This window comes from Echinops telfairi, unplaced genomic scaffold, assembly GCF_000313985.2.
Source record: "Echinops telfairi isolate 266 unplaced genomic scaffold, ASM31398v2 ScPeMD7_18;HRSCAF=68, whole genome shotgun sequence".
NCBI classification, from domain to species: domain Eukaryota; kingdom Metazoa; phylum Chordata; class Mammalia; order Afrosoricida; family Tenrecidae; genus Echinops; species Echinops telfairi.
The window spans coordinates 4908288-4925267 of NW_022103915.1; the positions used below are offsets into that span (position 1 = coordinate 4908288).

General features: G+C 55.9%; 1 protein-coding gene across 1 annotated transcript in view; it reads left to right on the forward strand.

Moving 5' to 3' along the window:
* Positions 1-16980, forward strand: part of LOC101663884 (cholesterol 24-hydroxylase) — a gene marked incomplete at its 3' end in the record, with an annotated part of 27952 nt that extends 10972 nt beyond the window's left edge. The window contains exons 3-14 of the mRNA XM_004699118.2: positions 3622-3695; positions 4058-4144; positions 6962-7100; positions 8341-8451; positions 9271-9421; positions 9568-9630; positions 9718-9790; positions 13405-13489; positions 13979-14089; positions 16054-16142; positions 16762-16828; positions 16936-16980. Coding sequence (XP_004699175.1) covers positions 3622-3695; positions 4058-4144; positions 6962-7100; positions 8341-8451; positions 9271-9421; positions 9568-9630; positions 9718-9790; positions 13405-13489; positions 13979-14089; positions 16054-16142; positions 16762-16828; positions 16936-16980 — 1095 coding nt within the window. The remainder of the gene's footprint in view (positions 1-3621; positions 3696-4057; positions 4145-6961; positions 7101-8340; positions 8452-9270; positions 9422-9567; positions 9631-9717; positions 9791-13404; positions 13490-13978; positions 14090-16053; positions 16143-16761; positions 16829-16935) is intronic.

The following is a 16980-nucleotide window of genomic DNA, read 5'->3' on the forward strand; positions in this document are numbered from 1 at the left end:
CGAGGCTTCACCACCCATTTATCCCTCCGCCTTTCAACCAGCCCCACATGTGATTATCGGCCAGGCTGGCACAATTCACTAACTCACCCTTAGCAAAAGGGGAGCGAACTGATGTGAGTTGGAATCGACTTGATAGCAGTGAGCATCCAGGCTCCCAGGAAGCTTTGAGCTCCGAGAAAGGAGAAGATAGGAAGGTGGGGGCTGCAGTGGTTGAAAATCCAGGGTCATATCAACCTTGCTTTGTCTTGATGACGTCTTCTCTTTGCTATAAACCACCGGGTTCAGTTTGCTAACCTTTTGTCAAGGTGTTTTGGCTCCTACATGTACTCTTTTCTTGACCGGTCTCTGTCTGGCTTTGCTATTAGCTTCCTACCGGCCCCTGAAGACGCGCTGGGAAGTCTTTCCCCTCTGCAGGTTTCAGAAAGAGCCTGCATGGGACTGGTGTATTTCTTCCTTAAGTGTTTGGTGGACTTACCCTGGGGAGCCATCCGGGAGTGTAGTGCTTTTTGATGGAAGAGTTTTTTTTTTAATTAGATATTCCATTTGTTTGATTGGTAGAACACCATTCACTTTTCTTTTTAGTAATTTGGGTGGTTTAGGGAATTTGTTCATTTCATCTAAATTATTGAAATGATCAGTATTAAGTTCATAATATTTCCTTCTTGCCTCTTTGATGTGCTCTGTGGAATCTATAACCATGCTCCCAATTTCATTCCTGAGACAGGAACTTGATTTCTCTTCTCACCAAAAGCTCATCAGTGTTATTAATTTTTTTAATAACAACCAGGGTTTTTTATTATTAATTTTCTTCTATTACATTGTTTTTTGTTTGTATCTTTATTATTTCTTCCTTCTATTCACTTTGGACTTAGTTTGTTCTTCTAATTTCCTAAGGTGAGAATTTAGGTCATTGATTTTGACCTTTAAAATTTTCTCATAGAAGCATCTAGCTTCCAGAGCTACATAGTTTTATTTAGCTAGATAGATTTCCTTGAGGTACTGTAGTAACTCTATTCCATACACATTTTAATAGGTTGTGCTTTAATTTTCATTCAGTTCAAGATACACTCCAATTTCTTTCATGATTTCCTCTTTGAATCATGAATTAGCTTCACAGGGTATGTATTTTTAATGTCTTAACAGGAGTATTATAGGATTTTCTATATATCTGTATGTAGGAGATTTCTAATTTAATTCGGTGAAAGTCAGAGAATATGTGTCTTGAGACTTTAAAGGTTTGAAATTGACAAGAGACTTGTTTGATGGCCCCGCATGTGACCTATTTTGTTGAGTGTTCATGAGTACTTAGAAAGAATGTATATTCTGTAATTGCCCAATGGAGTGTTTCAGTAATTTAGGCCAAGTTGGTTGATAACACTATTGAAACCTTTCAAATCTTTACTAATTTGGTATCTGCTCATTCTTTCTGTTACGGGGAGAGGAACATCGACCTCTTCTACCATCATTGTGGGTTTGTCCATTTCTCCTTTCCGTTTGTCCGTGTCTGCCTTGCGCATGTTGGAGGCCTGGTGTCGGGGGACCGCTGGCAGTTGGGATCTTGATTAGTTCTTGGTCAGCTATAAGCTCGGGAAACTGTTCAGCCCAGAGTCACCAAGTAATTATCCTTTCGTAGGAAAGTTTCATCCTACGGGGTGGGGGCTGATATTTATACACAGACTCGAGGGGATGCCTATGCAGATATTGGGGCTCCCTCTGGGCCCAGCTCCCTCTGTTCTGGTACTCTGCCCTGCACACTCCAGCCTCCCTTGGTCACCCTGGCCCCTGACCTGCGTTTCATGGGATCAGCGTGCTTCTGGACTGTAGCTGGGGCCCTGCCCTTTCTGTCAGAGTCCTGAAATTACCTCCAGGGCTAGCTGTGGTGATTGTAGCACTCACACCACTGCCTACCCCAATCTCAGAATTGATGGTCCTGCCCTGCTGCCATCCAGTGTGGAAAACCAGACATCCGTATCTTCTTCCAGATTTCTGGTTGTTTATGGTGGGCGGGCAGGCTGTGCTGCCCATCTCTGTGGGAGACCAGGGAGATGAGCGAGAGACTCTCCATGCATCTCTCACTCCCCCATCCTGGGGCTCCTGGCCACAGAGGATGCCTGGTCACAGAGATACCTGGCTGTGGGGACACCCAGCCACAGGGACACTGACCATGCGCCATCAGGCCACAGGGACATTGCCATGGGGACACCTGAGTGTGAGGACATTTGGCCATGGGGGACACGAACTGTGGGACCACCCATCCATGGGGACACCTCTCTGTGGGGATGACACCCTGTCACAGAAATACTGGGTCATGGGTGATACCTGACAGTGGGGCCCCTGGCTGTAGAGATAGCTGACCATGGGGGACACCTGAAAATGAGGACACCCAACCATGGAGACATCAGGCCATGGGGACACTGACCATGAGGATACCAGCATGGAGACACTGGTAGAAGCTGTGTGGTGCTTCATTCAGTCCAGCTGGGGGCATGTCTCCTCAGACCACAGCTCAGGGGCTCCGTGAGGGCCTGGGAGGCAGGGCTTGACTGGCATAGTTTTCCCCCCACACGAGGACAGCGGGCAGGTGCAGGGGAGTGACACGACCTGATATCAATGATGGTGCTCGGGGAAGGTTAGGCTCTTCCAGAGTTTTCTTTCAACTGAAAAGTTAATGCAGAACCCCAGGAGCACACAGCAGCGATTGGCTACCTTGAGTCCAGGTGCAGCCCAGTGTCCCCAGGGCAGACCTCTCCCTGCCTGTGTGTACCTTGAGATGTGATGGCGTATGCCCCTGGCCAGGGTCACACTGCAGGGGTCACCAACCTCGAGTTCATTCTCAGCCCAGTGCCACCTGTTTCCCAGTGTCCCCAGGGCAGGTCGCTGCCTGACGTACCTTGAGATGGCATATGCCCTACCCCCTTTGTCCTGCTGCCTAGGTCAGGATCATACCCTTCACCACATCCCACTGTTGGGGCCCACTCCCCACCCCGACCATGCACCCTGGGTGTGTCCGGGGGCCCCTGGTGAGGGCTGACAAGCATTCAGCACAGTCTGAGGAGGACACCCGTCCCTGAGTGAACCCTCGTCTGCAGGCACTGTTCTCAGAACTGTCCAGGTAAGGGCCAGTCCCTCGTCCTGGCCTCACCCCGTCTTGGAAGGCCAGGGACCTACCTGAGGGGCAGAGGCAGTGAGCCCAAACGGAGTGCTGAGTTCTGGGCCTGGATTCCAACTGGAGCTAGCTGGCTCCACAGCCCAAGCTGCTACCCCAGCCTGCCCTGCCTCAGACGCCTTTAGCCAGGCTACGACACTGACCATGGGCACTCGCAACGGCGGTGGGGGACCACCTGACCCTTCAGCTCTCAGGATGACAGGCTGACGCCTACTCCAGGAAGCTTCTCCTGATTTCCTTCCTGGTGTCACCTTCCTCCGCGTTGCCTTCCTGGGCTCATTGCAGTGGGAAGTGGTGTAGCTGGGAGGTTGGTGTGGCTCTGGGCTGGGACCCCCACCTCAGCCCCCTCTGAGCCTTTCTTCCCTAGCTGAGCCTGTCGTGGTGTGACCCGAAGCAGGCTGGGTGTGTGAGGTGTCCGGGTGTGAGCTCATCTCAGCTTTCCTCCGTTTGGCTAGAAGTTCCTGATGTCCACCAAGTACAACAAGGACTTCAAGATGTACCGCGCCATCCAGACGGTGTTTGGTGAGAGGTATGAGGCTGGGCGGGCTGGAAGGGAAAACGGACAGCAGGGTCCCAAGGGAGCACAGGGTGCAGCAGGAGGCCCGAGGCCATTGTGGGTGTCTTAGGAAGGGTGGCCACCTGCCTCTCACTGTCGCCTTCCTCCCCTACGCCCCCTCTCCTGATTCAGGTGGAGCAGGGGGGATGGGAGGGGACAAGCAGTGACCTTGTGGTAGCGTTTACATCCCCTAAGCCATTCCACGCTGCCCGTTCCCAAGGACAAGATCCTGCCGCACCTGTTCACTCACCGCTGTTCCAGAATGTCCCATTGCCCCTAAGGGGGCTCCATGCTGATTTGCAGCCTTGTCCCTCTGCCCCATCTCTGTCCTGCAGACTCTTCGGCCAGGGCCTAGTGTCCGAGTGCGATTATGAGCGTTGGCACAAGCAGCGCAGGGTCATGGACCTGGCTTTCAGCAGAAGGTGAGTGGCCCAGATGGGCGCCGGGGCCATGGCTGAGCAGAGGTGGTGCTGGGCTGCCCTGGACAGGGGGCCTAGGGCAGGGGCGACCTCACCTGAGGGGCTCATCAGGCTGGAGGGAGAGTGGAAAGAGGACAGAGAGGTATGCGAGTGCGTGTGTGCGTTTGCGTGTGCGTGTGCGTGTGTGTGTGTGTGTGTGTGTGTGCACACACGCGCCCCCTGATCCGTCCCTTCACGGCAGTGTTCTGAAGTGTGTGTCAGGGGTCCAGGTGGCACTGTGTGTTGGGCTCTTAATCCAGGCTGCTATTCACAAGCTCAACAGTTTGAATCCACAGGAGAACGATGAGGCCATCTACTCCGGTAAAGAATTCCGGTCCCAGAGACCTAGCAGGGTCGCTGCGAGTCAGAATCCACTCGATGGCGGTGGCTTTGGGGTCATGTGGATCAATACTTGATTTCTTTTTGTGGCTGGATGATATTCTCCTGTATGCATGGACCACACTTTGGCTTCCCTGGTTCCTAAGGGTTCATGTGTACCCTGTCCCCCACATGTCCCTCTTACATCCCCAGCATCAACTGCCCTTCACACCTACCTCCTCCATTGAGCCACTGGTCCTTGAAGGCAGGACCCTAACCCTACCCTCCCCGCAGAGCGAACAGACAGATGAGTCAGTGGAGGGGTTAGAATAATCGTGGTCTTACCGAAAGTTACGGGAGGTGACATTGGGTACAATGAGACAAGACGGAGGGGGTTCTTTGATGTGTTCTGTACCGAGAGCGGAGGGGTCCTGGGTGCACGGGGTTAGAAGGGGGGCGGCCAAGCACAAGGTCCACAGGAGCTCACACTGTCTATCCGAAATGAAGCTGGCCCAGAGATAGGCCAGTGTCCGTTTTTCACTCGAGACCCTGGTCCTGATTCTTTCTGTGAAAGGCAAGCAGGTGGGGGTCCTACTGAATGTCTGGCACCCCCAGCCCAGCAAACTGGTGAGAGATTCCGCTCAGCATGAAGGAAATGTTTAATAGTGAGAACCTTCGCAGACCCGGCCTGGCATCGGCAGTAGAACCCACCTCGTGCAATCCAGAAAAAATAAAACAAAACCAAAAAAAACAAACTCAATGTCATCAAGCCCATCTCACAGCGACCCTACAGGACAGGTGGCACTGCCCTGTGGGTTTCCCTGACTGTCATCTTCACAGGAGTAGAAAGCCTCGTCTTTCTCCTGAAATCCAGCTAGTCAACTCAAATGGTACTTAAGCAACAGCTACATGGAATCTTCTAAAGAAACACAGAGCTGCCAGCCTTGTCTGTGTTGTGAAGCAAAAATGGGGAAAACAGTGGTCCAGGGGGTTTGTGGGGGGCACCGACTGGGCCTACCTGGGCAGCGAGAGAGCAGCTATGAGCGTGACTGTCGGCAGAGTAGCCAGGCAGCAGTGTCACGGTTACCAGGCCCATCGGAGGGTGGAGGGTGGGGGGAAGCATGGTCCCAGCAGAGAAGTTGGTGTGCAATCCCCGGTGGTGGCAGGGGGTGGCGTGGGCGAGAGATGGAAGGGGCAGGATGCTTGGGAGGTGGCAGCAGGGAGGCCCAACTAAGGATGGGAGTCTGCAAGGCTTCACCTGTCTCGCAAAGGTGGCAGGGCGCTTCAGAGCATGATGAGGGGGAGAAGGGTCATGGGACCAGAGCTGCTTTCAGGCCAGCCCTGGACATAGGAGATGTGCCGCAGGGGCTGGGCTGGGGCCACAACACCAGGGCCCTGGAACCTGAGCAGGGCTGGCCTATGGGAAATACAGAGCTGGATTCCTCCCCTGGTTTTAAAAAAATGACCCTTCATCCCTCGTCTTCTCCCATTCCTTTCTTTTCCATTAAAACAAGCCCTTGGACTTAGAAAGAAACAAGCCCTTGTACTTAGAAAGAATTTCAGGTCTACAAAGGGAAACAGATAGTGCCATATCCCCTTTCTACCCAGATGACTAGCATTAAATAATTACTTTCAGCTACAGAAGTAGTGTGCTACTTACTCTCTTAGCAAAGATTTGGTCAGTCCAGAGATACGTCATTCCCACACAAGGTAACAGTTGCATCCTAGCCCTATTCCCTCGGGGCTGCTGTTTCCAGGACTTCGGAGCGCATCCTTCCATACCTCTTTCTAAATACACTCTGCGGCTCCGAGACCACCAGGGGACACTGTCTAGGGACAGAGGGCCGCGGTGTTTGGGGAGCTGTAGGCTGCAGAGGGAATCTTCATTTCCGGGGAGAGGGAGTACAATGATGGGACCATTGTGCATGGGGGTGGGGAAGGCTGGGAAGGGCAGGTAAGGAGGATGGCGGTGGGAGAAGGGGCACCGGGGTTCCATCGGTCCTCGTAGTCTCCAGAGACCTTTCCTCCATTTCTTCCCACTGCCACCCGGAATGTTTACACAGCCCTCTCCTGGGGGCAGAGTCCAAGGGGCTCTGGTTGCAGAAGCTCCGTGGAGCTGTAAAGACAAGGTCAAATGCATGTCTGTCCTGAGTGGCAAAGAAATGTACAAACCTGGGCATAGCTTTCAGAGCCCTGGTGGTACAGTGGGCTAGGTGGTTGGGCTAAGAACTGCAGGGTCAGCAGTTCAAATCCACCAGCCACTCTGAGGGAGAAAAATGAGACCGTCTACTCTCATAAAGGCTTCCAGTCTTGGAAACCCTGGGGCGAAGTTGAAGGGAGAGGGTCTGGTGAGCTGACGTTTGACGAGCAGGACAGGAACTTCTCTTGGGGGTGGAGGTGGCAGGCAGAGCCTGCAGGGTGGGGCTGGTCCTGGTGGCCGCTGACACCTCTGCTGTCCCCCAGCTCCCTGGTCAGCTTGATGGCAACATTCAACGAGAAGGCTGAGCAGTTGGTGGAGATTCTGGAGGCCAAGGCCGATGGGCAGACCCCGGTGTCCATGCAGGACATGCTGACCTGCACTACCATGGACATTCTGGCTAAGGTGACGTCATGTGGGGTGGCTGGCGGAGTCATCTCTCTCTCTCTCTCTCTGTGTCAGTCTGGGTGGACTGGAGAAACACATCCATGGAGACTCATCTGTGCATAAGAAAGAGCTTTAAATACAAGAGCAATTGTCTATTGAGAAAACATCCCGGGCCAGTCCAGATCAAGTTCATCAGTCCAATATTAGTCCATATGTCTGATCCCAATCTATAAATTCCTCTTCAGACTCACACAACACATGCAATGATGCCAAATGCAGGAAGATCACAGGCCAGTGGGTGGAAAGTCTTGTGGATCCAGTGGTGGAAGAGGCATCTCAAGGCTGACGGGTCTCCACGTGGCTCCTCCAGCTCCAAGGCTCTAGTGTAGCTCCATGTTGTCTTGTCAGCAAGCGTGTCTCCCAAGGAGTGAGTGTGTGTCCCACCTCCAGCAAACAATGTACCTCCTTAGCGCCTCCAAATGAGGTCATCAAGCTGCAACTTGATAGGCTAAGCTCCACCCTTTCACTCTTAAGTCTCAAATTGACAATAGATTATGTAGCTACCACCCACTCTCCTTTCCCCTGCCATCCCACCCCACCCCACCACCGACCCTCCATACCCCAGTGTGCTGCTGCATCACGCTTCTGAGCTCCGTGGATATTCAAAGCAGTCCAGAGCAGTGAGAGCAGGGTGGAGCACACACTGCCCTGGTCACCGAGAGACAGCCACAGAGCCTGGTCCGTTAGTTAGTGGCTAGTTAGGGGCCTAAGCCGGGCTTGACCTCGAGTCGCCTTGATGAGGGACCCAACACTTACCCCACCTCCAGTGGGGCGTGGTTTGGTTGCCCACCTGGCTGGCTCCGGAAGAGCCCAGATAAATCTGGACTCACAGAGAGGCAGCCCAGGCAGCTGAGTGTGGGCCCAGTGGGTGAAGGATAGGTGGAACCATTGCAGCTGTGTAAGCAATCCGTGGTACAGTTGGGTATAGACTGGGCACCTGAGGAAGGTGGTGCTTCCAGGGAAGTTCATGTTGTCAAGGAAGGAAACCAAGGTTTATTGAGTAGCTACTAGGTGCTTTTAATGTCTACTGCACCCACAGTATTCTGCTCATCACAGGATGTTGCTATAGTGGATAAGATGATGCTTGAAAACCCTTCAGCTCAGGGCTTGGGTCTCCAGCGGCCTGGCACCAGGCTCTGCTCTGGACCTGCTGGCTCCCCACCCCCCAGGCATGAGCTGGCTCATCTCTCTCCCCTAGGCAGCTTTCGGGATGGAGACCAGCATGCTGCTGGATGCCCAGAAGCCTCTACCCCGAGCGGTCAGAGTGATGTTGGAAGGCATCACCGCGTCACGCAACACCCTGGCTAAGGTACCGCCTGAGCCGTGCCTCCCTCCAGCGACCAGCCACTGTCTCCACTTGCTGGGGCACCTCCTGCAGTTCTCTTCTCAGAGTGGGTTTTGAGACCCGGTCTCTCTGGGGAGACTTTGTCCTCCCCGAGTCGGTCAGCCAGGATTTGGGTTCATCTCCCGCAGCGGCTCACCATGGAATGACTGACGTAAACGAGGAGTGGCTCTTTCTTCCTTGCACAACCATCCCCAAGCCAGGCCACCTGGGATGGCACCCCGGTGCCAGATGTTCCCGGGCTTGGCTGTCTTTCTGGTCCACTGTCCTTAGCGTGTCACTTCATGGTCACACAGTGACTGCCGCAGCTCCAGCCATCCTCTCCTCGTCCCAGGCATAAAGGAGGAGGAAGGAAGGGAGGAGATGGTCCCTCTCTCAGGTGGTGGTGCCCAGGTTTCCCCGCCTGCCCTTCAGCCTCTGAGCTTGCAGTCCTCGCATGGCCCGGAATTAGCCCGAGCAGTTGAGGCCACACCACTCGGCCTGAAGTTTCCTCCTTCTGTGAAAGTCTCCCTGCCCACCTCCTGCAGAGACCCCTCCTCCTTTCCTGTTGCTCCCTGGAGATGATTAAGGGCCCTCGCCATCATTTCTCTGGGCTTGGTCTAGGAAGGGGAGGTTGGTGTTTGGGCTCAGGCTTTTCCCCTTAACCAGGTCTCTCTAGCCGCCTCCACTCAGCTAGAACTTTCTCACCTGCTCCTGGCCTCCTGGGCTTGTTTTGGAAGGGGTGCAGGGGAGGAGAGAGGAGGCGTGGGTGTTCAGTCGGCCATCTGGGCCGGAACCCCGGTCTAGTTCTTACCAGGCAAGCGGAAGCAGTTGCGAGAGATCCGGGAGAGCATCCGATTTCTGCGCCAGGTCGGCCAGGACTGGGTCCAGCGGCGCCGGGAGGCCTTGAAGAGGGGGGAGGACGTCCCCGCGGACATCCTCACCCAGATCCTCAAAGGTGCGTCGACCCCCACGAGGGGGCGGGAAGCCTCCAGGCCACGCTGGCATGGGTTGTCTGGGAAAGGCCCAGGGCTCTTTCTGGAGCTCTGGGGAAGGGAGCTGGGGCCCCATGGGGCCAGGCTGAGCCTCTGCCTTGTCCCTCAGCTGAAGAGGACGCCCAGGATGATGAGATCCTGCTGGACAACTTTGTCACCTTCTTCATTGCCGGTTGGTAGCTTCCGTGGGTGGTGACCCTGACTGGGGGAGGCGGCCCCAGGCCCCGTGTGGAGCTGTCTCTCTCCTCCTCGCCCGCAGGCCACGAGACCTCTGCCAACCACTTGGCTTTCACTGTGATGGAGCTGTCACGCCAGCCCGAGATTGTGGCCAGGTACAGGCTGGCCATGGGTACCCTCAGGCAGGGTCCCCCAAGGCCACCTGCTGCTGCCTTGAGGGACCCTGTCCAGGGTTCCTGCCTCCGGACACCCCACTGTTGGCATGTCTGAAATGTTCCTTCCTGTTCTCCTCCTGAGAACACATCACCTCCTCCTCCTCCTCCTCCTCCTCTACTCTCTCCTCTTCTCCTTCTCCAACCCCACTTCATCTTTCTCCTCTTCCTTCTGCTCCATGGTCTACCCTTCCCCTTCATCCATCTCATCCTCGTCCTTGTCCATGCCCTCTTCCCATTGCCTCCCCCGCTCCACAGTCCTCCTCCCCCATTTCTGTCTCCTCTTCTTTCCCCTCCTCTTCCGCTAGAGCAGCAGTTCTCAACCTGTGGGTCCAAACCCCTGTGGAGGTTGAACGACTCTTTCACAGGGTTGCCCAATTCATAACAGTAGCAAAACGACAGTTATGAAGTAACAAGAAAAATCACTTGATGGTTGGGGGTCACTGCCACATGAGGAACTGTCTTAAAGGGTCGCGGCATGAGGAAGGTTGAGAACCACTGCTCTGGAGACACTGACCCTGACTGCAACCTGAGATCTACCTCCAAATGTCACACTGCTGCTGCTGGCAGGTTCAGTCCAGTCAGGTCCCACCGCCAGTGATCCCCATGCAGCACAGAACAAACCATGCCTGGTCTCGTGCCATCCTTACAAGTGTTCTTATGCCTGAAGCCCTCGTTATAGCCCCCGAGTCAGTCCATCTCCCTGAGGGCCTTCCTCATTGTCACTGCCCCTCCACTTGACCAAGTGTGATGTCCTTTTCCAGGGACTGAGCTCTCCTGATCACATATCCCAAGTATCAGACATGCGAGCCTCTCAGGAGCACTCTGCCCATACTTCTGAGACAGCTCGGGCATTTTCTCTTGGAATTGTTGACTTTAAACTCCAGGAGGGCAGGGACCTGGCCCCTCGCCTCCCTCCCTCCCCCTCGCCTCCCTCCCTCTCCCACGTGGCAGGGAGGGGCCCCTGTTGAGAACAGAGCCCCCCATGGAGCAGAGGGAGCTGAAGCTGGGGAAGAGTGCCTTTGCCCCCCGCTCCCCCCCATATGCTGGCTGCGTGGAGAGCAGCTTCCCACAGGGCCTGCTTTGCCGACTCACCCGGCCTGGTGACTGCGGAGGGGCGTGGGGGCGGCAGCCTCAGGGGCGAGGCCCTGGCACAGTGTGTCTGTCACTCAGCACAAAAGGGCCCCAGGGAAGCAAGCCTCCAGTGAGCACAACATAGTTCCTGGTGTGTTTTTAAATATAGTAGCAATGTGCTCTTTCAAAGCAATAGGGAAGGCAGGGAAGTTAAACCAATTGAGATCAGAAAGAACCCTCCCACAGTGCCCCTGGGCCACCAACTCACTGATCCCCGCCCCCATGGATTTCTGTTCCGCCCTTCGCTGCCCAGCTCAGGACTGCGGTGGGTTTTCCTCCCTGACCTTCCAGCGGCTTTGATTCACGAGTGACCTATCGCCCGAGTGACTGCAGCCACTCCCTCAACCCACTGCTTCCCAGTTTTGAAATCAAACACATCGGGATAGAATGTGTCTTTTCCCTGCAGTCTAAGTGCCCACTTCAGGAGCCCTGGTTGCTTTGTGGTGACCAGTAGATGCCCAATGGTTCAGTTCAAAACCACCAGCTGCTCCTCAGGAGAAAAACGAGGCTCTCCACTCTGCTTAAAGAGTCAGTCTCGGAAACTCACAGTTCTATCCTGTCCTGTACGGTCACTATGCGTTGGCATCAACTCTATTGCAGTGAGAAGTATCCACTTCAATGGCTTTGATACAGCCCCCACCTTTGGCCTACTTCCAAACGTTTTTCCTGTCCCCCAAATGGAAGGCTGTGAGCAATCACTGTCCCTCCGTGCACCAACCCCGGGGACGTGGGTCTACTTGGTGCTTCGATGCCTTTACCTGCTGCTGACAGCCCAGGCAAGCGGAGTCACCTAGTGTTTGTCCTTGAGAGCTTTTCAAGGCCCATCCGAGTCATCACCTGTTTTAATGGCTGAGCAATAATAGGATGATGGGTACATAGCCCTTGGCTGGTCCTGTGCCTTGGGGCGATTATCAGTCATGCTGCTACAACATTCATGCACAAGCTTTTGTGCAAACCCCTATGTTCAGTTTTTTGGGATGGACGAGGAGGGGGATTGCTGGCTCATATAGGGTTAGGGGTTGGGTTGTTAACTGCAAAGTCAGCGGTTCCAACCCACCAGCACCCCAAAAGAAAATACAAAGCCGTTTGCTCCCAGCAAGATTTGCAGTCTCAGAACCCCTGCACTTGGTCGCTCTGCGTCGGGATTAGCTGGATGGCGGTGGGTCAGGCATTTTTGGTGTGGCAGTCCCCTGATTAACTTTGGGAGGGCCAGCCGTACGGTGCTGTGTGGGGACCTCCTGCATCATCATCCTCTTTCCTGCACTTCGGCTCTCTGGGTGCTTTCCAACGGTGGGCGTGGGGTGGCACCTCCCGGTGGTCTTGACGTGCATTTCCTACATGACGAGTGGAGTGGGAGAAGCCGAGGTGCCGTAGTGGGTTAAGCACTGGGCGGTGAACCAAAAGGTCAAAGGTTTGAACCCACCAGCTATTCCGAGAGAGAAAGAGCAGGCCGTCTGCTTGAAAACCCTATGGGGCAGTTCTGTTCTGTCCTGTGGGCCCTGTGAGTGGCAGTGCGCTCAGCAGTGGTTTTTGTGATGTTGGGCCACGTGCTTACTATGTCGCCTTGGAGAAACCAAATCCATCTGCTAAAAACGTCTTGCTAGGGGACCATGTTCAATCCACACAAGAGTAGGGAGCATGACATACAGCATTTCCGTGGCCCCAAGTTCCTCATGGGTCAGTCAGGCCACCATGAACTCTCCATACTGCGATGGTCATTGTGTGTCTTCAGCGTCACTTGGCTAGGTCCGTGTGACCTGCCTGTGGCAGTTACCAGCTCTGTGATGTGCGGCACGAATTTCCCACAGCAGATTCCGTGCAGCAGACTGCAAAGGTAGCAGCCCCAGTGGTGCACTGGTTAAGTGCTTGGCTGTGAACGGACAGGCCTTCAGTGTGAACCCCAGCTGCTCCGTTGGAGAAAGATGAGTGAGCCATCTAGTTCCCTCTGATGACAGCCTTGGAAACCCCAGGGGCGGTTCGACTCGAGCCCATGGGGCCAACCTGAGTCAGATTCAATGCCAGACCACCCGAGGAGAGCCAAGGAAGGGGAGGATGCTTCCAGGCCTCTGGAAATCTGTCTGACCGATTCTGACTCATAGCAACCCTGTCGGACAGCATAGCATTGCTGTATCAGGTTGCCGAGGTTGTCCAGCTTGACAGGGGCACACGGCCTCCTCTTTCTCCCATGGGGCGGCTTGGGGGCGGGGGTATCACTGCTGACCTTGCAGCTGGCAGCCCAGAGTCCAGCCATTGTGCCACCAGGCTCCTAAACCACATTGCCCTTTGGACTGGAGGCATGCTGGCCTGTCAGCGCCAGGCAGGGCAGAGTCTGGTGGACCCCAGCTTCTTCCCTCCTCCACCCACTGACTCTCCTACCCCCGTGGGCACCCTCTCAGGGACCTGACTTGGCTGTCTCCTCGCAGGCTGCAGGCCGAAGTGGACGAGGTGGTCGGCTCCAAGAGGCACCTGGACTGTGAGGACCTGGGAAGGCTGCAGTACCTCTCCCAGGTGTGGGGGGTGGGCACCTGCAGGGCTGAACAGGACTGTCAGGGGTGGTGGGATGCCCAGGCTGTACTCCAGGCCCATGACGTCAAGGTCCCAGCTGGGAGTGGCACCTGGGCAGCACTAGGACACGGGGGTGGGGGGTGGGGGCTGGCCGCGCATGTCTTGGTTGCTCTTGGAGGGGCAGGCTCAGGCCAGCCAAAGCCAAGCTGGCTTCTCTGGGATGGTGGGCCCTGGTTCGGAGGAAAGATCCTGGATCCTGTTCCCACTGGGTCCTTTCACAGCTCCCTTCTCCTTCTGGGCCCCACCTTTCCCATCTGTCACTCAAGGGGTTTGATGAGAAGGTGAGACCTTGAGGTGGCCCCACACCTATTCCCAGGGAACCTAAGGGCACACTCAGCACTGTGAGAGGGAACAGAGAGGAGTCCGGGGATGCCATCTCCCCACAGGGCCCCCCCCCCCATCTCAGCTTGCTTCCCCGTGTGGCTTCTACAGGTCCTCAAAGAGTCACTGCGCCTGTACCCGCCCGCCTGGGGCACCTTCCGCCGGCTGGAGGAGGAGACTCTGATTGATGGGGTCCGTGTTCCCGGCAACACTCCGCTCCTGGTGCGTGCCTGCTTTGGGGTCACCCACCCCCTCCTGGGGTTAGGGATTCTGTGTCTCTGGGGTTAGGGATTCTGTGTCTCAGTGTCCCTGGCAGGCCTCTGCCTGGGGTGACGCTGCCCCATGTAGGACAAGAGGGTCTGCCCGTCCAGAGCTGAGACCGAGGCTCCAAGAGGCTAGGTCACTTTTCAGAAGTCACACAGCCAGAGAGGCACCTATGGGAGACGTGCAGATGATTTGTACTGATTCCCTCTGCTCTGCTTCTTCTCCCCAGCCCCCTGGAGAGGACCCTCCACTCCTATTGTTTCATTCAGCGTGAGCACCTCTAGCTCCCCACTAGATGTTCCTGCATGTCCCCCTCCCCCGTGAAGTTCCGCCTGAGTTTTGTGGTGGCCATTCATCCTCCTTGCTACACACACACACACACACACACACACACACACACACACACACACACACCCTGTGTCCTAGATTAGAGCAGGGAGACCTTGTTTCTGCCAAGGGCCATTTGGCTATTTATCACATCTTTCACGGATGAGACAAGATGACCGGCTTACACCAGCCTGCTCTCTCTGGCCAATCAGCAAGTGAACCCCTGCCTCATGCGGTGGCTGGAGCCACTGTGCCCTTGGTGAGGCACGTGGTGTGAATTGGTATTGATTTCATGGACCTGGTCTGGCCTGCCGGCTGGACGTTCCCATCCGGTTCTCGAACTTGCTTTGAGACTCAGCACAGTGGCAGTGAAGCTGTGTGGCTTTTGATGTGGGGCTGCCGCTGGCTGGCCCCATGGCTCGGTGGAACGGTGGCCTGTGGCTAGCTTACCACGTGCTGATGGTGAACGAAGGCTGAGTGAGTGAGTGAGTGAGCGAGCAAGTGAACGAGCGAGTGGGGGAACAAGCAGTTTTCCATCCAGACAGCATTTGCTTCCTGTCACTGCTGGCCAGCCTCTCGGTGGACCACCCCTCACCCTCCTTCCTCCCCATACATCCTGTTTCCCTACCTCCTCCATTCCTAACCCTCTCACCTCTATCCCGGGTGGCCTCATGACCGGTGATTCTCAGGTGGGAAGCCTCCCTCAGGGCCTTGTCCTCACTAGCACAGACCTGTCTGTGGTTTGCTGACCACTGAGTCCCGGGGGCGTGTTCATTTCCAGACCCAAAGGGTGGCCAAGGGCCAAGGGCCCAGGCTTCTACCCACCTCTGCAAGGTGAAGTGGCAGAGGGCAGCATCCCGAGTTTGATGATGGATAGGCCGCAGGTGTGTGGAGGCCAGGGGTTCAGGGCACTAGCCACAGCCACAGCCAGGGGCCACTGTGTGGGGGTCCCCTCCCACCCAGCAAGGTGAGACAGGAACTGGAGAGGACTTTGACTAACCAGAACGCAGGGGTCTGGAGAAAGGTGGCCTCGCAGACTCAGCTCTGAATTTGCATCTTCTGTCTGATAACCCTGCGCCGTCTCAGACTCTCCCGGAGCCTCAGTCTCTTCTGTACGATAGGGAGAGCTTAGTGTGGTGGCATCACGAGCACTTGGCACTTTGGGGACTCTTTCTTCCTCTTACGGGCTCGCCAGGGGCCAGTAGAACCCCACCCTGTCTGGAGAGGTAGGGGGGTGGGAAGAGAGATGATGGGTAGGAGAGTGGAAGGTGGGGTGGGGAGGTGGAGAGGTAGGTGAGTGGACAGAGAGATGATGGGTGGAGGGGTGGGTAGGTAGATGGAAAGGTGAGTGGAGAGATGGTAGGTGTAGGAACCTTCGAGAGATGGTGGGTGGAGGCTGGGCAGGTGGACAGATGGTAGGTGGAAAGGGAGAACGGTGGGTGGGTGGAGAGATGGTTGGGTGGAGGGATGGATGGTGGGAAGAGACTAGGTAATGGGAGTGGCTACCTGCTGTGGTCACCTCATTGGGACTCAGTGGCCTCGGGGAGCGGGAGGTGGGGGATGGTCCGGTTGGAACTGCACATCTTTGCCGACAGTTCAGCACTTATGTCATGGGGCGGATGGACACGTACTTTGAGGACCCCCTGACTTTCAACCCCGACCGCTTCGGCCCTGGAGCGCCCAAGTAAGCCCCTCCTCACGCCGCTGCCCCCCTCCCAAGTGTAGGCCTGGAAGGAGGACAGCCACAGTTGCCTTTGGTCTGAGCCCCACCCCTCGGCTCACGTGGCCCCCAGCCCTGTGAAGGGGCCAGTGTTCCTTCTACCTGGCCAGACCTGGGCATCACAGAGAGGTTAGGTCAGGTCATGTGCCCAGGTCCCTGGTAGACTGAGGGCAGTGGTAGGGAGAGGAGGACTCAGGGGCCGGACACCCAAGTCCATCTCCAGGTTCTGCCCAGAGTGGCCAGTTCAGGGAGGAGTGATCAATAGGTGGCCTTGGGCAGGGACTCAGGATCTCTGAGCACAGCTCCTTCAGGGAGGCAGTGGGAGGGGCCCATGCGGAGCCAGAGCTTGGCCAGGTCAGTGGTCCCAGCGCCGTTTGCAGTGGAAGACGCCATAGGGTTCTAAGTTGCAGTGCTCAATGAAGCCAGGCCTTTTCCTCCTCCGCACCACTGGCAGGGTTTGAACCACCAACCTCAGGTTGGCAGTCAAGCACCTACATTTGCGCCCTCCAGGGGCCTATGCCAACGATTTTAGAGAGGCCAGAGCCCCTTGTCCTTGTCCCCTCTGACGCCTTTCTCCCCATAGGCCGAGATTCACCTACTTCCCTTTCTCCCTGGGGCCTCGATCCTGCATTGGGCAGCAGTTTGCTCAGGTAGGAGGTGTGGGGCCCCGCGGGGGAGGAGGGGCCAGAGGTGGGCAGGGTGGCGGGACCCCCACCCCCACCCTGACGCCGCCCTCCGCCCTCCCTGGGCGGCCCAGATGGAGGTGAAGGTGGTGATGGCCAAGCTGCTGCAGAGGCTGGAG